Raw genomic sequence first — 14,927 nt, forward strand, 5'->3', positions numbered from 1 at the left:
GGAGAGCGTGATGTCCCTGCATGCCTTGCAATGCACACCAACCACTGCCTGTGAAGTGTGAACCAAAGCGGGCCCCACAGACCAGCAGGATAGCCACAAGACCAAAAATAAACTCACCTCAGGGGAGGTCAGGATGGAATCCCCTTACATAAAGTGGGACACTACTCAGCCTCCATTGCCGAGCAGCAGTGGCACAGGATGGAGCAAGGGGGCACGTTTTAAGGAGCCATCTGGGACGGGAAGACAGGTCCCTATTTGCCATGGGCAAAGAACCAATCCATAGAGGGGAGAAACCTAAAATAAGGCACAGAAAACAGAAAGTGGAGGGTTGTTTGGGTGAGATCAGAGGTGGCAGTGGTGAAGGACCAAGAGGCCAGCAGGAGGAAGGAGGGCAAGGAGAAGTGTGTGGCTGTCTTTTTTCAGTAGGTGCAGCATTGGATCGGGAGTGCAACTGGCACTGTGCCATGAGTGTGCATGACAGTGTTCCGAGTGTGGATGTGTGATTTAGTGTAAGGAGGGACTGTGAAGAGGATGTAACGGAGTGAAAGGAGCGTGGAGTGCTATTATGGAGAAGGGAGGCAGAGCGCAGATCAGGGAGTTCGAGCATAGAGAGGGGCATCACAGAGCGTAAACGTAGAGACACTCTGAGGAAGGTGGAACACGAGTACGAGCAGACCTTCTGGGGCAAAGGCAAACCTACTGCAGCAGAGCAGTGGACCAAGGGAAGAGAGCAGCGGGCCGAAAACCCCAAGAGTTCCCTACACAAGGTTGTTGCCTCCAGAAGACCGTGAAAGACATGTGGAGAAGGCCAGATCCCAATTTCCCAAGACTACATTGTGTTTCAAGGATGTCAGCGACCTTCCCGGGTGATTGACAGAGTTGGGGAGGTGAGGCCAAGCCTGTGGTGCTAACCTTGACTCGTTAATTGGAAATCGAAAAAGCAATAGGGAATCGTACACAGCGACCCAAGAGAGCAGTGTGTACTAAGAAAGATTGAAGTTTGCAACAAAATATCACAAGTGAAGACTGCTTGCGTGTGGATGAGATGTGAGGAAAGGCAGACCTGTGAATGAACTTTAAAGCAAGAACAGCTGTGGTATCAGTGATACTGAGTAACTGAGTGGTCAGGTGAAAAGGTAGTCCACTCAGAAGTCTCTGTGAAAGGTACATTGTTTGAGATGATAAAAGTAAATGAACTGTAAAAGTGAAAGTGAACAAATTTAACCCTGAGAGAAGGGAAGAGGAAAAGCTGAACATTGAATGCTAAGTCAAAGTGGTCCTGCAGTGGTCTGCAAAGAAAGCCCTGTACATTTGAAAGTCTTTGACATCTGAAAAGTGGTCTGAGCCCAGCAGAGAGAGACCAGAAGTGTAAAAGGCTTGGGGGAGGGAGCCCCACCAGGTATTGTTGAACTGTGAAAGATCTGAGCCTGAAAGGTGGGGGGGGGGGGCAACATTGAACCTTTGTTTTCTTTGGAGTGGCCTGAGCCCGACAGAGGGAGACTGGTGTGATCTTTTTATTTTGTTATTTCGGGAAGACTGGAACACAAGCCTTTTACGTGGAAGGCCAGATGGGACTCAGTCCAACTGTTTCAGTGTTAAAGCCTGAGCCTGAGTGTGTCATCCTGCCTATAGAGACTGCGTTATTCCGTGCTGTCTAAACATGGGGAGGAGAGCCGATTCAGCCACATTTATTCTTTGTCGCGCACTGATTTTCCTTTTACATCCATACATCCTTTACACACTTTTTTGTAGAAGAGATAGTGCAGGCATTAGGTTTCGTTAGCATAGGCCATTTTGATTTGACAGACACGACTAAGACCGTTTTGGTTATTTGATGGTCGAGACAACTGCCATCTCAGATATAGTGCACAGAAGGAGTTTTTCCAAACCCCATGAAGTTAATAAAGGTTTAACAAATTGTATCTTTTGTGTCAGTGTCATACTTGTGATACCATGCCTCCCCTACAGAACCCAGATTCTCCCCCGGGAGGGGATGGGGGCTGTGTATGATCTGGATGTATCTCCCACCAGAAGAACCCAGTGCGGATCAAAGATTCTACTTACAGGAGTTGATGAGCTTGGAGCGCCGGCGAATGATGTTGCTGCTCAGAAGGGGGTCGTTCCTCGCCCTGTGGTGGGGAAGATGGGGAAATAGTGAGGTTGTGGCAAGAGCGAGCAAAAAAGAAAAACTGAACCCATAATTGAACACTTTTTCTGCCTCCCTTCACCAGGCCACCATCTGCAGCCCAAGCCACTGTCAGCACGGACCCGTAGACTACAGCTTGCTGTAATGGATCCGTGAACCTCTGGGGAGGCCATCCTATACCACTCTCGAGAAACATTTCCTCTAACTCTACAAACCCTTGACCCCTTCAAGGTATTAGACTGCCTCGCTCACATCCCCTCAATGATGGCAGGTAAATCCCTGGGGAAAGACCTACTTTATGGGTAACACATGATCCTTGCATGGATCCAGCCCACCTGCTCCCAGAACCCAGTGTGGCATGTCCCACTGTAATTCGACGTCTCTCTCCACCTTTTCCTGTGAGGGCATGTGAGGGCATGTGAGGGCATGAGTGAGTGCAAAATAGTGTCTGAGGCACAGAAAGCGACCGATTCAGTTTTGCAGGAAGACACTGTGCAATATTTATCAGGCAGATGTGAGCATGGCATCAACATTCACGGCCATATGTCACATAACTCACATGTGATGTCATGCACACAGTAATGAGGGATTCCATTGCTGGGACTTGGAACTATCCAAGTCTTCAGTATGAATTTATAATCCTTAATGTAACCATGTGGAAAACCTGATGCAAAGGACGAGGAAGAAATTCACTTAAGCACGATTATTATGAAAATCTAACTGCAAGAACTATACCCAGTATGTTCTCCTGGAGGGGTAATCCCGGGCGGAGCCGGGCGGGGGGAGGTGGTGCGTGCGGGTTTACATTCTGTTCGGATTTCTGCCACCACAGGCGTGTGGAGACCCTCCCTGGTCTCATTCTTCTCTACTCTTCTGCGACCATGAAGAGGGACGGGGCTCGAGGCAGCACACTACATACCCCTCTTAGGTCAGAGTGCAGTCCAGAGAGCTCACAGTGTCTGGACTTTCCAGTCTAGATGACTGCACAGTTCTAGCAGATGGCCTTTGGCTCTCAATGTCCCGCAAATGGCTCTCGCCTAGAAAGGCACTGCGTTTGCTCGATCCAGAAATTTCCAAGTGAGGTGAGATGGCCCGGTCTCCTGGCTTAAAACCTTCACTTCCTGGTGTCTACACACAGATTCACAAGTTCCTTTTGAGATGTTAAACCAACAATCCTAAGAGATGGAAGATTATGAATTAATCTCAAGCACAGGCTGAAACGTGCATTGGGGTGCTTTTGGTCTTGTGCGAAAGGGATCTGACTTAGCAGTTTGGGAGGAACTACCTCTTTTGGGTTGGCACCAAGCCTAGGTTTGCATGCAGTCTTCCCACTTCTGTAATCGCTTGGCAAGCTGAAGAACAATGGTGTGGAGGGTTGCTTAAGCAATTGCCAGTGGTTAAGATTCCCACGCAACCATCCAGCCTCAGCCTTCAGTCTTGCATGTGCTCGTTTGTTGCATCACATGGTCTCGGGCTGGCTAGTCACTGGTCATCATTCCCTCAGATGGGCCTATTTTCAAGGTTCCAGACGCCGCCGTCATCAATGTGGACATTGTTCTTTCCTACCATGTGCCCTTGCCGCAGCCCACTGGATCTCGCCTTACTTTGATCCAGTCACCTGGACCTATGTCTGGTTTTGATTGCATGCCATTGGTTAGACCGCATCTTTTGTTTGACCTGCTTCCTCTTCACATACAATAGGTCTTCTTCTGAGGCATAGGTGTCCTCTCGGACATTAGGCAACCAAGCTGGAGAGTGCCCTGCTCTCCTCATCCCTTGGCACTGTGACACTTCTATAATTGTGTTGCATGTCAGTCTGTTGACTGCTTTAGCTTCCAGGTCTGTTAACTGGGGTGGTTGTTTGGATGCAACTGCAGACTGGAGGCTCCTTTTGATTAACACATTGGCCCTTTCCAACTTTTCATTGGATTGTGGGTGGTACAGGGCGTCTCGGAGGTGCTTGTGGTTACATTCTCCACCATATACTCCAGAGAGGTATATGGTGGACTACCTCTCTGGGTGGATGAAGCATCTCCCACACAAGGCTACCAGTCCAGTAAGCAACGCTTTGAGAAACATTCTCAGAATCAAATGCTTAGGCCTACTGTAGGTGTAAAGTCCAATAACGGAGCTCAGCTGGTGACACACGGAATTACAACTTTTCTGAGAAGATATAACCACAAGGTCCTCAGAGCCGCCCTGTACCACCCGAAAGCCAATGAATTGTGATGTAAGGGCCACCGGGCTCCATCTGATCCAGAGGCGATATAATTTACTCCCACCTTGTCCCAGGATGCCTCTGGGGCTTCAACATATTGTAGAGTTGTTTACCTGGTATAGCTTCTTGTTGCTGGTGCATCACTCCCTCCAATCACCAATAGACATGTTCACATAGTCATCCATTTGAGGCCACCATTATGGCTCCGTTGTCCTGTGTTAAAGGCGTTCTTTGTGCACTTTAGCCATGCCCACATCTTGGATCGAGGTATGACTTGAGTGGTTGGGGGAGTCTTACCAGTCGTGTTGCAGCACTAATGGTAGACCTTCTCCATCTGCAAAGCCTTCTACCACATCAGCTCTCTGTAGGGTGTGGTCTCCAGCCATCGCATCAGTATACTGCCATCAGCATGGGCACTGGCAATGCCTTCCAGGGATGCCACTACACATTCATCCTATGAGAACCTGGTGGCCACAAGTATTACATGCAGTCAGCTGGGCTGTTGTCCCATCTCACACCATGACCGACAGTCAATGTGCACTCTTGTAGTATGGTCGCAAGACTAGCCGCCCTCTGTGTAGACGAGTTAGTCCCTCCTGGAAGAAACATGTGTACCTGGGGTTTGTAGTCGGTCAGGAGATGCAGCGCATGGCCCTGTACATATGTTTTGAAGTACACTTGGGCACAGGGAACAAATCCAGTTTCACTCACTGAATAGTTCCTCTTCAATGCAGAAAATGCTTTGGAAGGAAAGACAACTAGCTTTCTATTGCTGTTCTTCTTGTCTATGTCTATGTCTATATGCTTATAGCGCGGAAAATAATGTTAACCAGCCAATTTGGCACCTCAAAGATCTTACTGACCCATGTGGTCATGAATCTAGGATGGTACTATGAGAGGTATTGAAATAGGTGAGTTTTCAAGGCTTTCCTGAAAATGAGATGGTTTCTCTCAAGTCTTAAGGCCATTGGTAGTCAAAGTTGCTTCTATAGCATATACACCGACAGACTGTGAAAGAGGTGTCCAGCTGGAGGCCGAACGGTCAAGACAGGCAGCATGTGAAATATAAGACTTGTCTGGAAACATTGGTTCTTGTTCTCGCTGCCATCTGAACTCACAGGTGTTGGGAGTTGTTAGGCAGAATCATATGCAGTACCCTTTGGGAACACCACACACAATTAAGACTACAAGTGACAGTACAAATTCACCTTTGGTACAAGCCTGTACTACACCGTAAAGTGGTAGCGATGGCTGAGCAGCCAGACTTATCTCAAGAGTAAAGTGAGCAGTATCAGAAGTTACACAAAGGACAACAATTACTACGATTCAAACAAACACTGACTCAAGGTTTCTGAGTAAAAGAATTTACATTTATTTACACACCAGTTGTATAACTTTTCACTAAAGTAAAGCATTTTAAAAAGCACACTCTTAATACACTACACCACACCACACCCAATAGTTTCCAGACAAGTTAAGCTCACAAATTGAAGTGGGAGCAAAATGGCACTGTAGCAATTTAAAAGGGAGGGAAAGACAAAGTCAGGCAGAAATTGAGCAGCACCAACAGGTAAGTAAGCAGGGTAATCTAGAAAGAGGTCTGCAGTAATGGAATCAAATCAAAAAGACTTAGCGCAAAGTCAATAGGACAAAAGTCTTTTGCTCAAGATCACACAGCTCAGGGTAGTTTGCGGTTAAGTCTTTGCCAAGAGTTCCGGACGAAGTTGGTCGGCAGAAAAGTTAGTTTAAAGAGTAGAGAAGGACCAGCCCTCAGATTGGAGAAAGATTTCACACACTTTCACCGCAGCTGAACGAAACGAACAACCGGATTTGCACAGTACCTTTAAATGGAGAAGAAGCTGTAGCTGAGGCAGAAGTTCCTGGCAGTTCCTGCAGGCTCACGGTTCATGAAGTGACTGTCGGACTGACATGAAGTAGGAAGACTGCAGGGTCCTGCACTGCCCAGGGAAGAAACCAGCAGCAGAGCAAAGCAACTTATAAAAGGTGTGCTCCTTAAAACCCAAGCAGGGTCTGGCCTTCCTGGCTATCCGGCCCAATGTAGCTCTGTACAGTGAATTTGACTAGAGGAGGGAGTCCTGGCTTGTAGTTTCGGCAAACTGGTTGGTCCCACCAGCTCAGGGGAACAAGATTCCTGGAGGATCTTCTCGGTCGTTGGAGTTTGAAGATACGGACCTGCAGCAGGGCTTCACTGGGCGGTTCAGTCGTGGTAAGGGTCCTCTCCGTCAGCTCCTTGTTGGTTCTTTCATTCCAGTGGTGACTCTGCCTTTCCAGACCCCAGAGACCTGCTTTTTATGCAGTTTTCCCCCCCATTCACACAGCCTGGCTGTCATTCACACTGCAGGGAGGCTGTCCCAGCGGGTCAGACACCTAGCCAATCAGGAGTGCGACTTGGGTTACCAAGGGAACCCATGGCAGGGGTCCTAAAACCCCTCCCTCACATCCTGCCTACCCAGACTTTCAGGTGCCTAAGGAGGGCTTCTGCGTAGAAGCCCGCGAAGAGACAGTGAACAAAGGAACCAAACCTGGTTTGGCGCGCAGAGAAAAACATGAGATAGACATTTTCAAAAAGAAATGACAATTAAACCTAGCCGGAATCATATAAAAACGTATATGGTCTAGCGGGTTTAAGTTTGAGGCTACCAAGATAGCCTAAAACAATACCAAGTTAACCCGCGGTAGGAATATGAGGGTAGTTCCAACTGCTACCAGCCAAGTCTTGATGAAAAGGGAGCAAAACAATGCTCCAAGAGAAACAGACGAAAAGGGATAAGTATTAACCCTTTCCAGTACTCCATGTAAAATGGTTTGTACTGAGTCTGGGGATTTTAAAAGACTAATAAAGTCAATGGCAACTTTATATGTTCTGGGAGACAGTAGTCAGTCCCAGAATATGGGGTCTGAGTTGGGAAGTCTAAAAGACAACCCTGTGTCACTGCACTGAAGGTGCTGTGTAACACACAGTAAACAGATGATGACTATGGAGTAGGTGAGGCTCCACAGTCTATGAACACAAAAATGTTAAACACAGACAGCAAAACACATGCAAGAGTGGGAAAAAAAAGGCTCACACTCCTACCAGGTGAACAAATACATCCTAGAAATCCAGCAAAGCTGCTGAGGGACTCAGTAGGTAAGGGAAATTAGCCATTCTGGAGAATTCTCCCTAAAAGGAGTCCACTTTGTTCAACACTCAGATGATCTCCAAAAGGATTAGAGTTCTCCTCAGCTATTGGGACCTGGAGGATTGTTAGTAGTCCTAGAGATACAGCTTGGGTCTGATACCTTTGCTCGAACTGGCACGGCCCAAGGGAGTGTATAGGGAGGCTACCCCTGTAATGAAGTGAATTCTAGGAGCAGTGAAAGAGCAGAGAAGTAAAGGTGGCAAAGTGAATGCTAGGAGCAGTGAAAGAGCAGAGAAGTAAAGGCGGTGAAGTGAATGCTAGGAGCAGTGAAAGAGCAGAGAAGTAAAGGCGGTGAAGTGAATGCTAGGAGCAGTGAAAGAGCAGAGAAGTAAAGGCGGTGAAGTGAATGCTAGGAACAGTGAAAGAGCAGAGAAGTAAAGGTGGCAAAGTTAATGCTAGGAACAGTGAAAGAGCAGAGAAGTAAAGGTGGTGAAGTGAATGCTAGGAACAGTGAAAGACCAGAGAAGTAAAGGTGGCAAAGTTAATGCTAGGAACAGTGAAAGAGCAGAGAAGTAAAGGTGGCAAAGTTAATGCTAGGAGCAGTGAAAGAGCAGAGAAGTAAAGGTGGCAAAGTTAATGCTAGGAACAGTGAAAGAGCAGAGAAGTAAAGGTGGCAAAGTGAATGCTAGGAGCAGTGAAAGAGCAGAGAAGTAAAGGTGGCAAAGTGAATGCTAGGAGCAGTGAAAGAGCAGAGAAGTAAAGGCGGTGAAGTGAATGCTAGGAGCAGTGAAAGAGCAGAGAAGTAAAGGCGGTGAAGTGAATGCTAGGAGCAGTGAAAGAGCAGAGAAGTAAAGGCGGTGAAGTGAATGCTAGGAACAGTGAAAGAGCAGAGAAGTAAAGGTGGCAAAGTTAATGCTAGGAACAGTGAAAGAGCAGAGAAGTAAAGGTGGTGAAGTGAATGCTAGGAACAGTGAAAGACCAGAGAAGTAAAGGTGGCAAAGTTAATGCTAGGAACAGTGAAAGAGCAGAGAAGTAAAGGTGGCAAAGTTAATGCTAGGAGCAGTGAAAGAGCAGAGAAGTAAAGGTGGCAAAGTTAATGCTAGGAACAGTGAAAGAGCAGAGAAGTAAAGGTGGCAAAGTGAATGCTAGGAGCAGTGAAAGAGCAGAGAAGTAAAGGTGGCAAAGTGAATGCTAGGAGCAGTGAAAGAGCAGAGAAGTAAAGGCGGTGAAGTGAATGCTAGGAGCAGTGAAAGAGCAGAGAAGTAAAGTCGGTGAAGTGAATGCTAGGAACAGTGAAAGAGCAGAGAAGTAAAGGTGGTGAAGTGAATGCTAGGAACAGTGAAAGACCAGAGAAGTAAAGGTGGCAAAGTTAATGCTAGGAACAGTGAAAGAGCAGAGAAGTAAAGGCGGTGAAGTGAATGCTAGGAGCAGTGAAAGAGCAGAGAAGTAAAGGCGGTGAAGTGAATGCTAGGAACAGTGAAAGAGCAGAGAAGTAAAGGTGGCAAAGTTAATGCTAGGAGCAGTGAAAGAGCAGAGAAGTAAAGGTGGCAAAGTTAATGCTAGGAGCAGTGAAAGAGCAGAGAAGTAAAGGCGGTGAAGTGAATGCTAGGAGCAGTGAAAGAGCAGAGAAGTAAAGGCGGTGAAGTGAATGCTAGGAGCAGTGAAAGAGCAGAGAAGTAAAGTCGGTGAAGTGAATGCTAGGAACAGTGAAAGACCAGAGAAGTAAAGGTGGCAAAGTTAATGCTAGGAACAGTGAAAGAGCAGAGAAGTAAAGGTGGCAAAGTTAATGCTAGGAGCAGTGAAAGAGCAGAGAAGTAAAGGTGGCAAAGTGAATGCTAGGAGCAGTGAAAGAGCAGAGAAGTAAAGGTGGCAAAGTGAATGCTAGGAGCAGTGAAAGACCAGAGAAATAAAGGTGGCAAAGTTAATGCTAGGAACAGTGAAAGAGCAGAGAAGTAAAGGTGGCAAAGTTAATGCTAGGAGCAGTGAAAGAGCAGAGAAGTAAAGGTGGCAAAGTGAATGCTAGGAGCAGTGAAAGACCAGAGAAATAAAGGTGGCAAAGTTAATGCTAGGAACAGTGAAAGAGCAGAGAAGTAAAGGTGGCAAAGTTAATGCTAGGAGCAGTGAAAGAGCAGAGAAGTAAAGGTGGCAAAGTTAATGCTAGGAACAGTGAAAGAGCAGAGAAGTAAAGGTGGCAAAGTGAATGCTAGGAGCAGTGAAAGACCAGAGAAATAAAGGTGGCAAAGTTAATGCTAGGAGCAGTGAAAGAGCAGAGAAGTAAAGGTGGCAAAGTGAATGCTAGGAGCAGTGAAAGAGCAGAGAAGTAAAGGTGGCAAAGTGAATGCTAGGAGCAGTGAAAGACCAGAGAAATAAAGGTGGCAAAGTTAATGCTAGGAACAGTGAAAGAGCAGAGAAGTAAAGGTGGCAAAGTTAATGCTAGGAGCAGTGAAAGAGCAGAGAAGTAAAGGTGGCAAAGTGAATGCTAGGAGCAGTGAAAGACCAGAGAAATAAAGGTGGCAAAGTTAATGCTAGGAACAGTGAAAGAGCAGAGAAGTAAAGGTGGCAAAGTGAATGCTAGGAGCAGTGAAAGAGCAGAGAAGTAAAGGTGGCAAAGTGAATGCTAGGAGCAGTGAAAGACCAGAGAAATAAAGGTGGCAAAGTTAATGCTAGGAACAGTGAAAGAGCAGAGAAGTAAAGGTGGCAAAGTTAATGCTAGGAGCAGTGAAAGAGCAGAGAAGTAAAGGTGGCAAAGTGAATGCTAGGAGCAGTGAAAGACCAGAGAAATAAAGGTGGCAAAGTTAATGCTAGGAACAGTGAAAGAGCAGAGAAGTAAAGGTGGCAAAGTTAATGCTAGGAGCAGTGAAAGAGCAGAGAAGTAAAGGTGGCAAAGTTAATGCTAGGAACAGTGAAAGAGCAGAGAAGTAAAGGTGGCAAAGTGAATGCTAGGAGCAGTGAAAGACCAGAGAAATAAAGGTGGCAAAGTTAATGCTAGGAACAGTGAAAGAGCAGAGAAGTAAAGGTGGCAAAGTTAATGCTAGGAGCAGTGAAAGAGCAGAGAAGTAAAGGTGGCAAAGTTAATGCTAGGAACAGTGAAAGAGCAGAGAAGTAAAGGTGGTGAAGTGAATGCTAGGAACAGTGAAAGACCAGAGAAGTAAAGGTGGCAAAGTTAATGCTAGGAACAGTGAAAGAGCAGAGAAGTAAAGGTGGCAAAGTTAATGCTAGGAGCAGTGAAAGAGCAGAGAAGTAAAGGTGGCAAAGTTAATGCTAGGAACAGTGAAAGAGCAGAGAAGTAAAGGTGGTGAAGTGAATGCTAGGAACAGTGAAAGAGCAGAGAAGTAAAGGTGGCAAAGTTAATGCTAGGAGCAGTGAAAGAGCAGAGAAGTAAAGGTGGCAAAGTTAATGCTAGGAACAGTGAAAGAGCAGAGAAGTAAAGGTGGTGAAGTGAATGCTAGGAACAGTGAAAGACCAGAGAAGTAAAGGTGGCAAAGTTAATGCTAGGAACAGTGAAAGAGCAGAGAAGTAAAGGTGGCAAAGTTAATGCTAGGAGCAGTGAAAGAGCAGAGAAGTAAAGGTGGCAAAGTTAATGCTAGGAACAGTGAAAGAGCAGAGAAGTAAAGGTGGTGAAGTGAATGCTAGGAACAGTGAAAGACCAGAGAAGTAAAGGTGGCAAAGTTAATGCTAGGAGCAGTGAAAGAGCAGATAAGTAAAGGCGGTGAAGTGAATGCTAGGAGCAGTGAAAGAGCAGAGAAGTAAAGGCGGTGAAGTGAATGCTAGGAACAGTGAAAGAGCAGAGAAGTAAAGGTGGCAAAGTTAATGCTAGGAACAGTGAAAGAGCAGAGAAGTAAAGGTGGTGAAGTGAATGCTAGGAACAGTGAAAGACCAGAGAAGTAAAGGTGGCAAAGTTAATGCTAGGAGCAGTGAAAGAGCAGAGAAGTAAAGGCGCTGAAGTGAATTCTAGTGTTAGGGAGAATTCTCATTCTATGGCTAATTTTCCTCACCTAGTGAAGTGAGTCCCTCAGCAGCTTTGCTGGATTTCTGGAGTTTATTGTTTCCACGTGGTGAGAGTGTGAGCTTGTCCCCCACTCTTACCTGTGTTTTTGCCATGTGTATTTCACCTGTTTTTGTGATTGTGGACTCTGGAGTACACCACTTCAGCAGCCCCACTCTTTTGTGCGTCACACAGCACCTTCAGTGCAGTGACACAACATTGTCTTTTAGACTTCCCCCCCAACTCCATTTCTGGGGCTGACTACTGTCCCCCAGAAAAGGGTAAAGTTGCCATTAACTTTACTTAGTCATTTAACCACAGATCCAGTACACCCCATCTTACATGGAGTATTGGAAAGGGTTAATTGTTAGCCTTTTTTATCTGTACCTCTTGGAGAATTGTTTTGCTACCTTAACATTAAGACTTGGCTGGTGGCAGTGGTATCTACCCTAATTTTCCTACTGTGATTATATTCAGGGCTTTAAGTGGGCCAGGGCCTGCCGGGGGGCGAAATTTCGCTTTGAGGCGGGGCCCTGCCGGGGCCCACTAATCTCCCCTGGCAGCCCCGGCCACTACACGAAAAGGCATTTTTTTCTAAAGCCTAAAGCTCTCGCTTGTGTACAAGAGTTTCAGGCTTCAGAAAAAAATGCCTTTCAGCCATAATGGTGGCGCCGCACCTGTGAGGCATCCCTTTAATCAGGTGATGCACGTGGGCTGGCGCCACCTTTATGGAGAAAACGTGAGGCCTGGAAGCAGAGGCCTTGCTTTCTAAATACTGAAGCTCCTGCCGATTCGCGGGAGTTTCAGTCTTTAGGAAAAAGGCCTCTGCTTCCAGTGGCCTCGCCCTTTCAGCCTTAATGGTGACGCTGCCCTTCCGCAGCTGGTGAGGGGCAGCACCACCATTAGGGCTGAATAGGCGAGGTGCTATCCCCTGCCAGGCAAGCCTATATAAAATAAATGCAGAGATCAGCACCCTCTCCCCCATAGGGGAGAGGGTGTTAATCTCTACAAAAGGCTGCCTGGCAGGGGTGCCAGTAGCCCATTGAGCCGGGGGTCGTCAAGGGGACGTGGCCTAATGGGACATCAAGTCCCCCGTTGTTAGGCCACGCCCCCTCTATGAGCCCCGGCTCGATTTGTAGTGCCACTTAAGGCACTGATTATATTACATAACGTGGTATTGTTTTAGGCTATTTTAGTAGCCTCGAACTTTAAACCCGCTAACCCAAATACTTTTTATTTCGGCTCCGGTTGGGTTTAATCGCCATTTCTTTTTGTTAACATCCTTCTTGGGTCTTTCTTTGCACGGCAAACCAGGTTTGCCTCCTTTGTTCGCCAACCTTTGGCGGGCTTCTGACCAGAGGCCCTCCTTTGGCGTCTGGGTGTCTAGGTGAGCTGAATGTGAGGGCAGGGTGTAGTCACCCCCTGCACAGGGTCTCCTTGGAGACCCAAGTCGCACTTTGTGTTGATTGGCTGAGGTGGTTGTCCGGGCTGGACAACCCCCATGCTGAGTGATTGACAGCCAGGCTGTGTGAATGGGGGATTTTGGCATAAAAGGCAAGACTCTTGAGCTAGAAGGCAGAGTTGCCTCTGGAACAACAAGGAACCGAAGAGAAGTGGAGAAGACGACGCCTGCTGCAACCCCGAGTCCCGGTGAAGCCCTGCTACAGTCTTGAGCTATCTACCCCTTCAAAGACTAAGAAGATCCAGTCCGGAGTCTCCTTCCCTTGAGCCTGGTGGGATCAACCAGCTCATCTTTTCTTCAGTCAGAGAATCCTCTCCTGGGTCGAAATCACTTCTGTGCTGTAGTGGTCCAGATAGCCATCAGAAGAGCCCTCTCCTGATTTAAAGGAGCACAGCTTTTATTAATCGTCTTTTTCGCTGCTGCTGGCCTCATCCCTGGGTAGTGCAGATTGCTCCAGACGTTGTCCTTCTTGTCCCCACGACTGAAGCCACAGGAACCGCGAGTCTGCAGGAACAACTGCTGTGGAACCAGCTTTTCTCCAACGGAATAAGGTACTGTGCACACTTGGTCATTCTCTCCATCTGACCAACCGGAATCGGGGTGAATCCTTTTCCTCCATGAAGATTTGTTCTTTCTTCCCTCCCTCTTATAACTTTTCCTTCCATTTGACAATCTTTACAAACTCTTGGCATTTCGAATCTCGAACTATTCAACATGTGATCCTCGTCAACTGGGCATCTGCTCCATTGACACTGGCGCAGGGCTATTGACTTTAATCTGTATCTTTGAATACATTCTCGAGTCTCCTTGCCTTGAAAAAGTATTGCCTATGATTTTTATTCACTTTTCCCGTGTTTGAAATTCTTAAGTACAACGTGTGTTTTAACTTCGTGAGCATTTCTATCTGCGGGTACGCGTTAGTATCGCAACACCAGTCTGTCAAATCCTAATGTACTTATCTTGAATTTGGTGTAACAAATGCAATTGGTTGTGTAGTGTATTTTACGTGTGGTTTTGAATTTATAGAAGTGTTGTGTTTTATAACAGATGGTTTAAAAATAAATGTACTTGTATTTTTACCTGAAACCTTGAGTCAATGTTTGCTTGAGTCACAGTAATTGTGGTCCTTTGTGTAATCTCTACTACTGCTCATTTGCTCTTGAGATAAGTCTGGCTGCTCTGCGACTGCTATCACTTTAACAGTGCGTTAGGTAGAATTCTCATAGATGGCTAATTTCCCTCACCTAGTGAGTCCCCCAGCAGCTTTGCTGGACTTCTGGAGTTTATTTTTTTCCACTTGGTAAGAGTGTACACCTTTTGTCCACTCTTACATGTGTTTTGCCATGTGTATTTCCTCTGTTTTTGTGATTGTGGACTCTGGAGTACACCACTTCAGTAGCCCCCTTCTTTTGTGTATCACACAGCACCTTCAGTGCAGTGGCACAGGGTTTTCTTTGAGACTTCCCACCAACTCCATTTCTGAGGCTGACTACAATCCCCCAGATTAGGGTAAAGTTGCCATTAACTTTACTTAGTCATTTAACCACAGATCCAGTACACCCCATCTTACAAGGAGTACTGGAAAGGGTGAATCCTTAGCCCTTTTTATCTGTACCTCCTAGAGCACTGTTTCGCTCTTTTAACATTTAGACTTGGCTGGTGGCAGTGGTATCTACCCTAACTTTTCTACCGCGATTATATTAGATAAACGTGGTATTGTTTTAGGCTATTATATTGGCCTCGAACATAAACCCGCTTGACCAAATTGTCTTTCTTTTGGCTCCGGTCGGGTTTATTCGCCATTTCTTTTTGTTAAAGTCCTTCTTGTGTCTTACTTTGCACGGCAAACCAGGTTCGCCTTCTTTGATCACCGTCTTTTGGCAGGTCCCTCCTCTTGGCGCCTGGGTGTCTAGGTGGGCTGAATGTGAAGGAGGGGTGTAGTCACCCCCTGCACAGGGTATCCTAGGAAACCC

General features: G+C 46.6%; 1 protein-coding gene across 5 annotated transcripts in view; it reads right to left on the reverse strand.

The window, feature by feature from the left end:
- Nucleotides 1-14,927, reverse strand: part of LOC138580058 (uncharacterized) — a 387,791-nt gene that overhangs the window by 115,983 nt on the left and 256,881 nt on the right. For all 5 annotated transcript variants that reach the window (XM_069650297.1, XM_069650295.1, XM_069650298.1 and 2 more), the window contains one exon: nt 2,065-2,129. In XM_069650297.1, the coding sequence (XP_069506398.1) occupies nt 2,065-2,129 (65 nt within the window). The remainder of the gene's footprint in view (nt 1-2,064; nt 2,130-14,927) is intronic.

This window comes from Ambystoma mexicanum, chromosome 3p, assembly GCF_040938575.1.
Source record: "Ambystoma mexicanum isolate Mex_15411 chromosome 3p, UKY_AmexF1_1, whole genome shotgun sequence".
In the NCBI taxonomy this organism is placed as follows: domain Eukaryota; kingdom Metazoa; phylum Chordata; class Amphibia; order Caudata; family Ambystomatidae; genus Ambystoma; species Ambystoma mexicanum.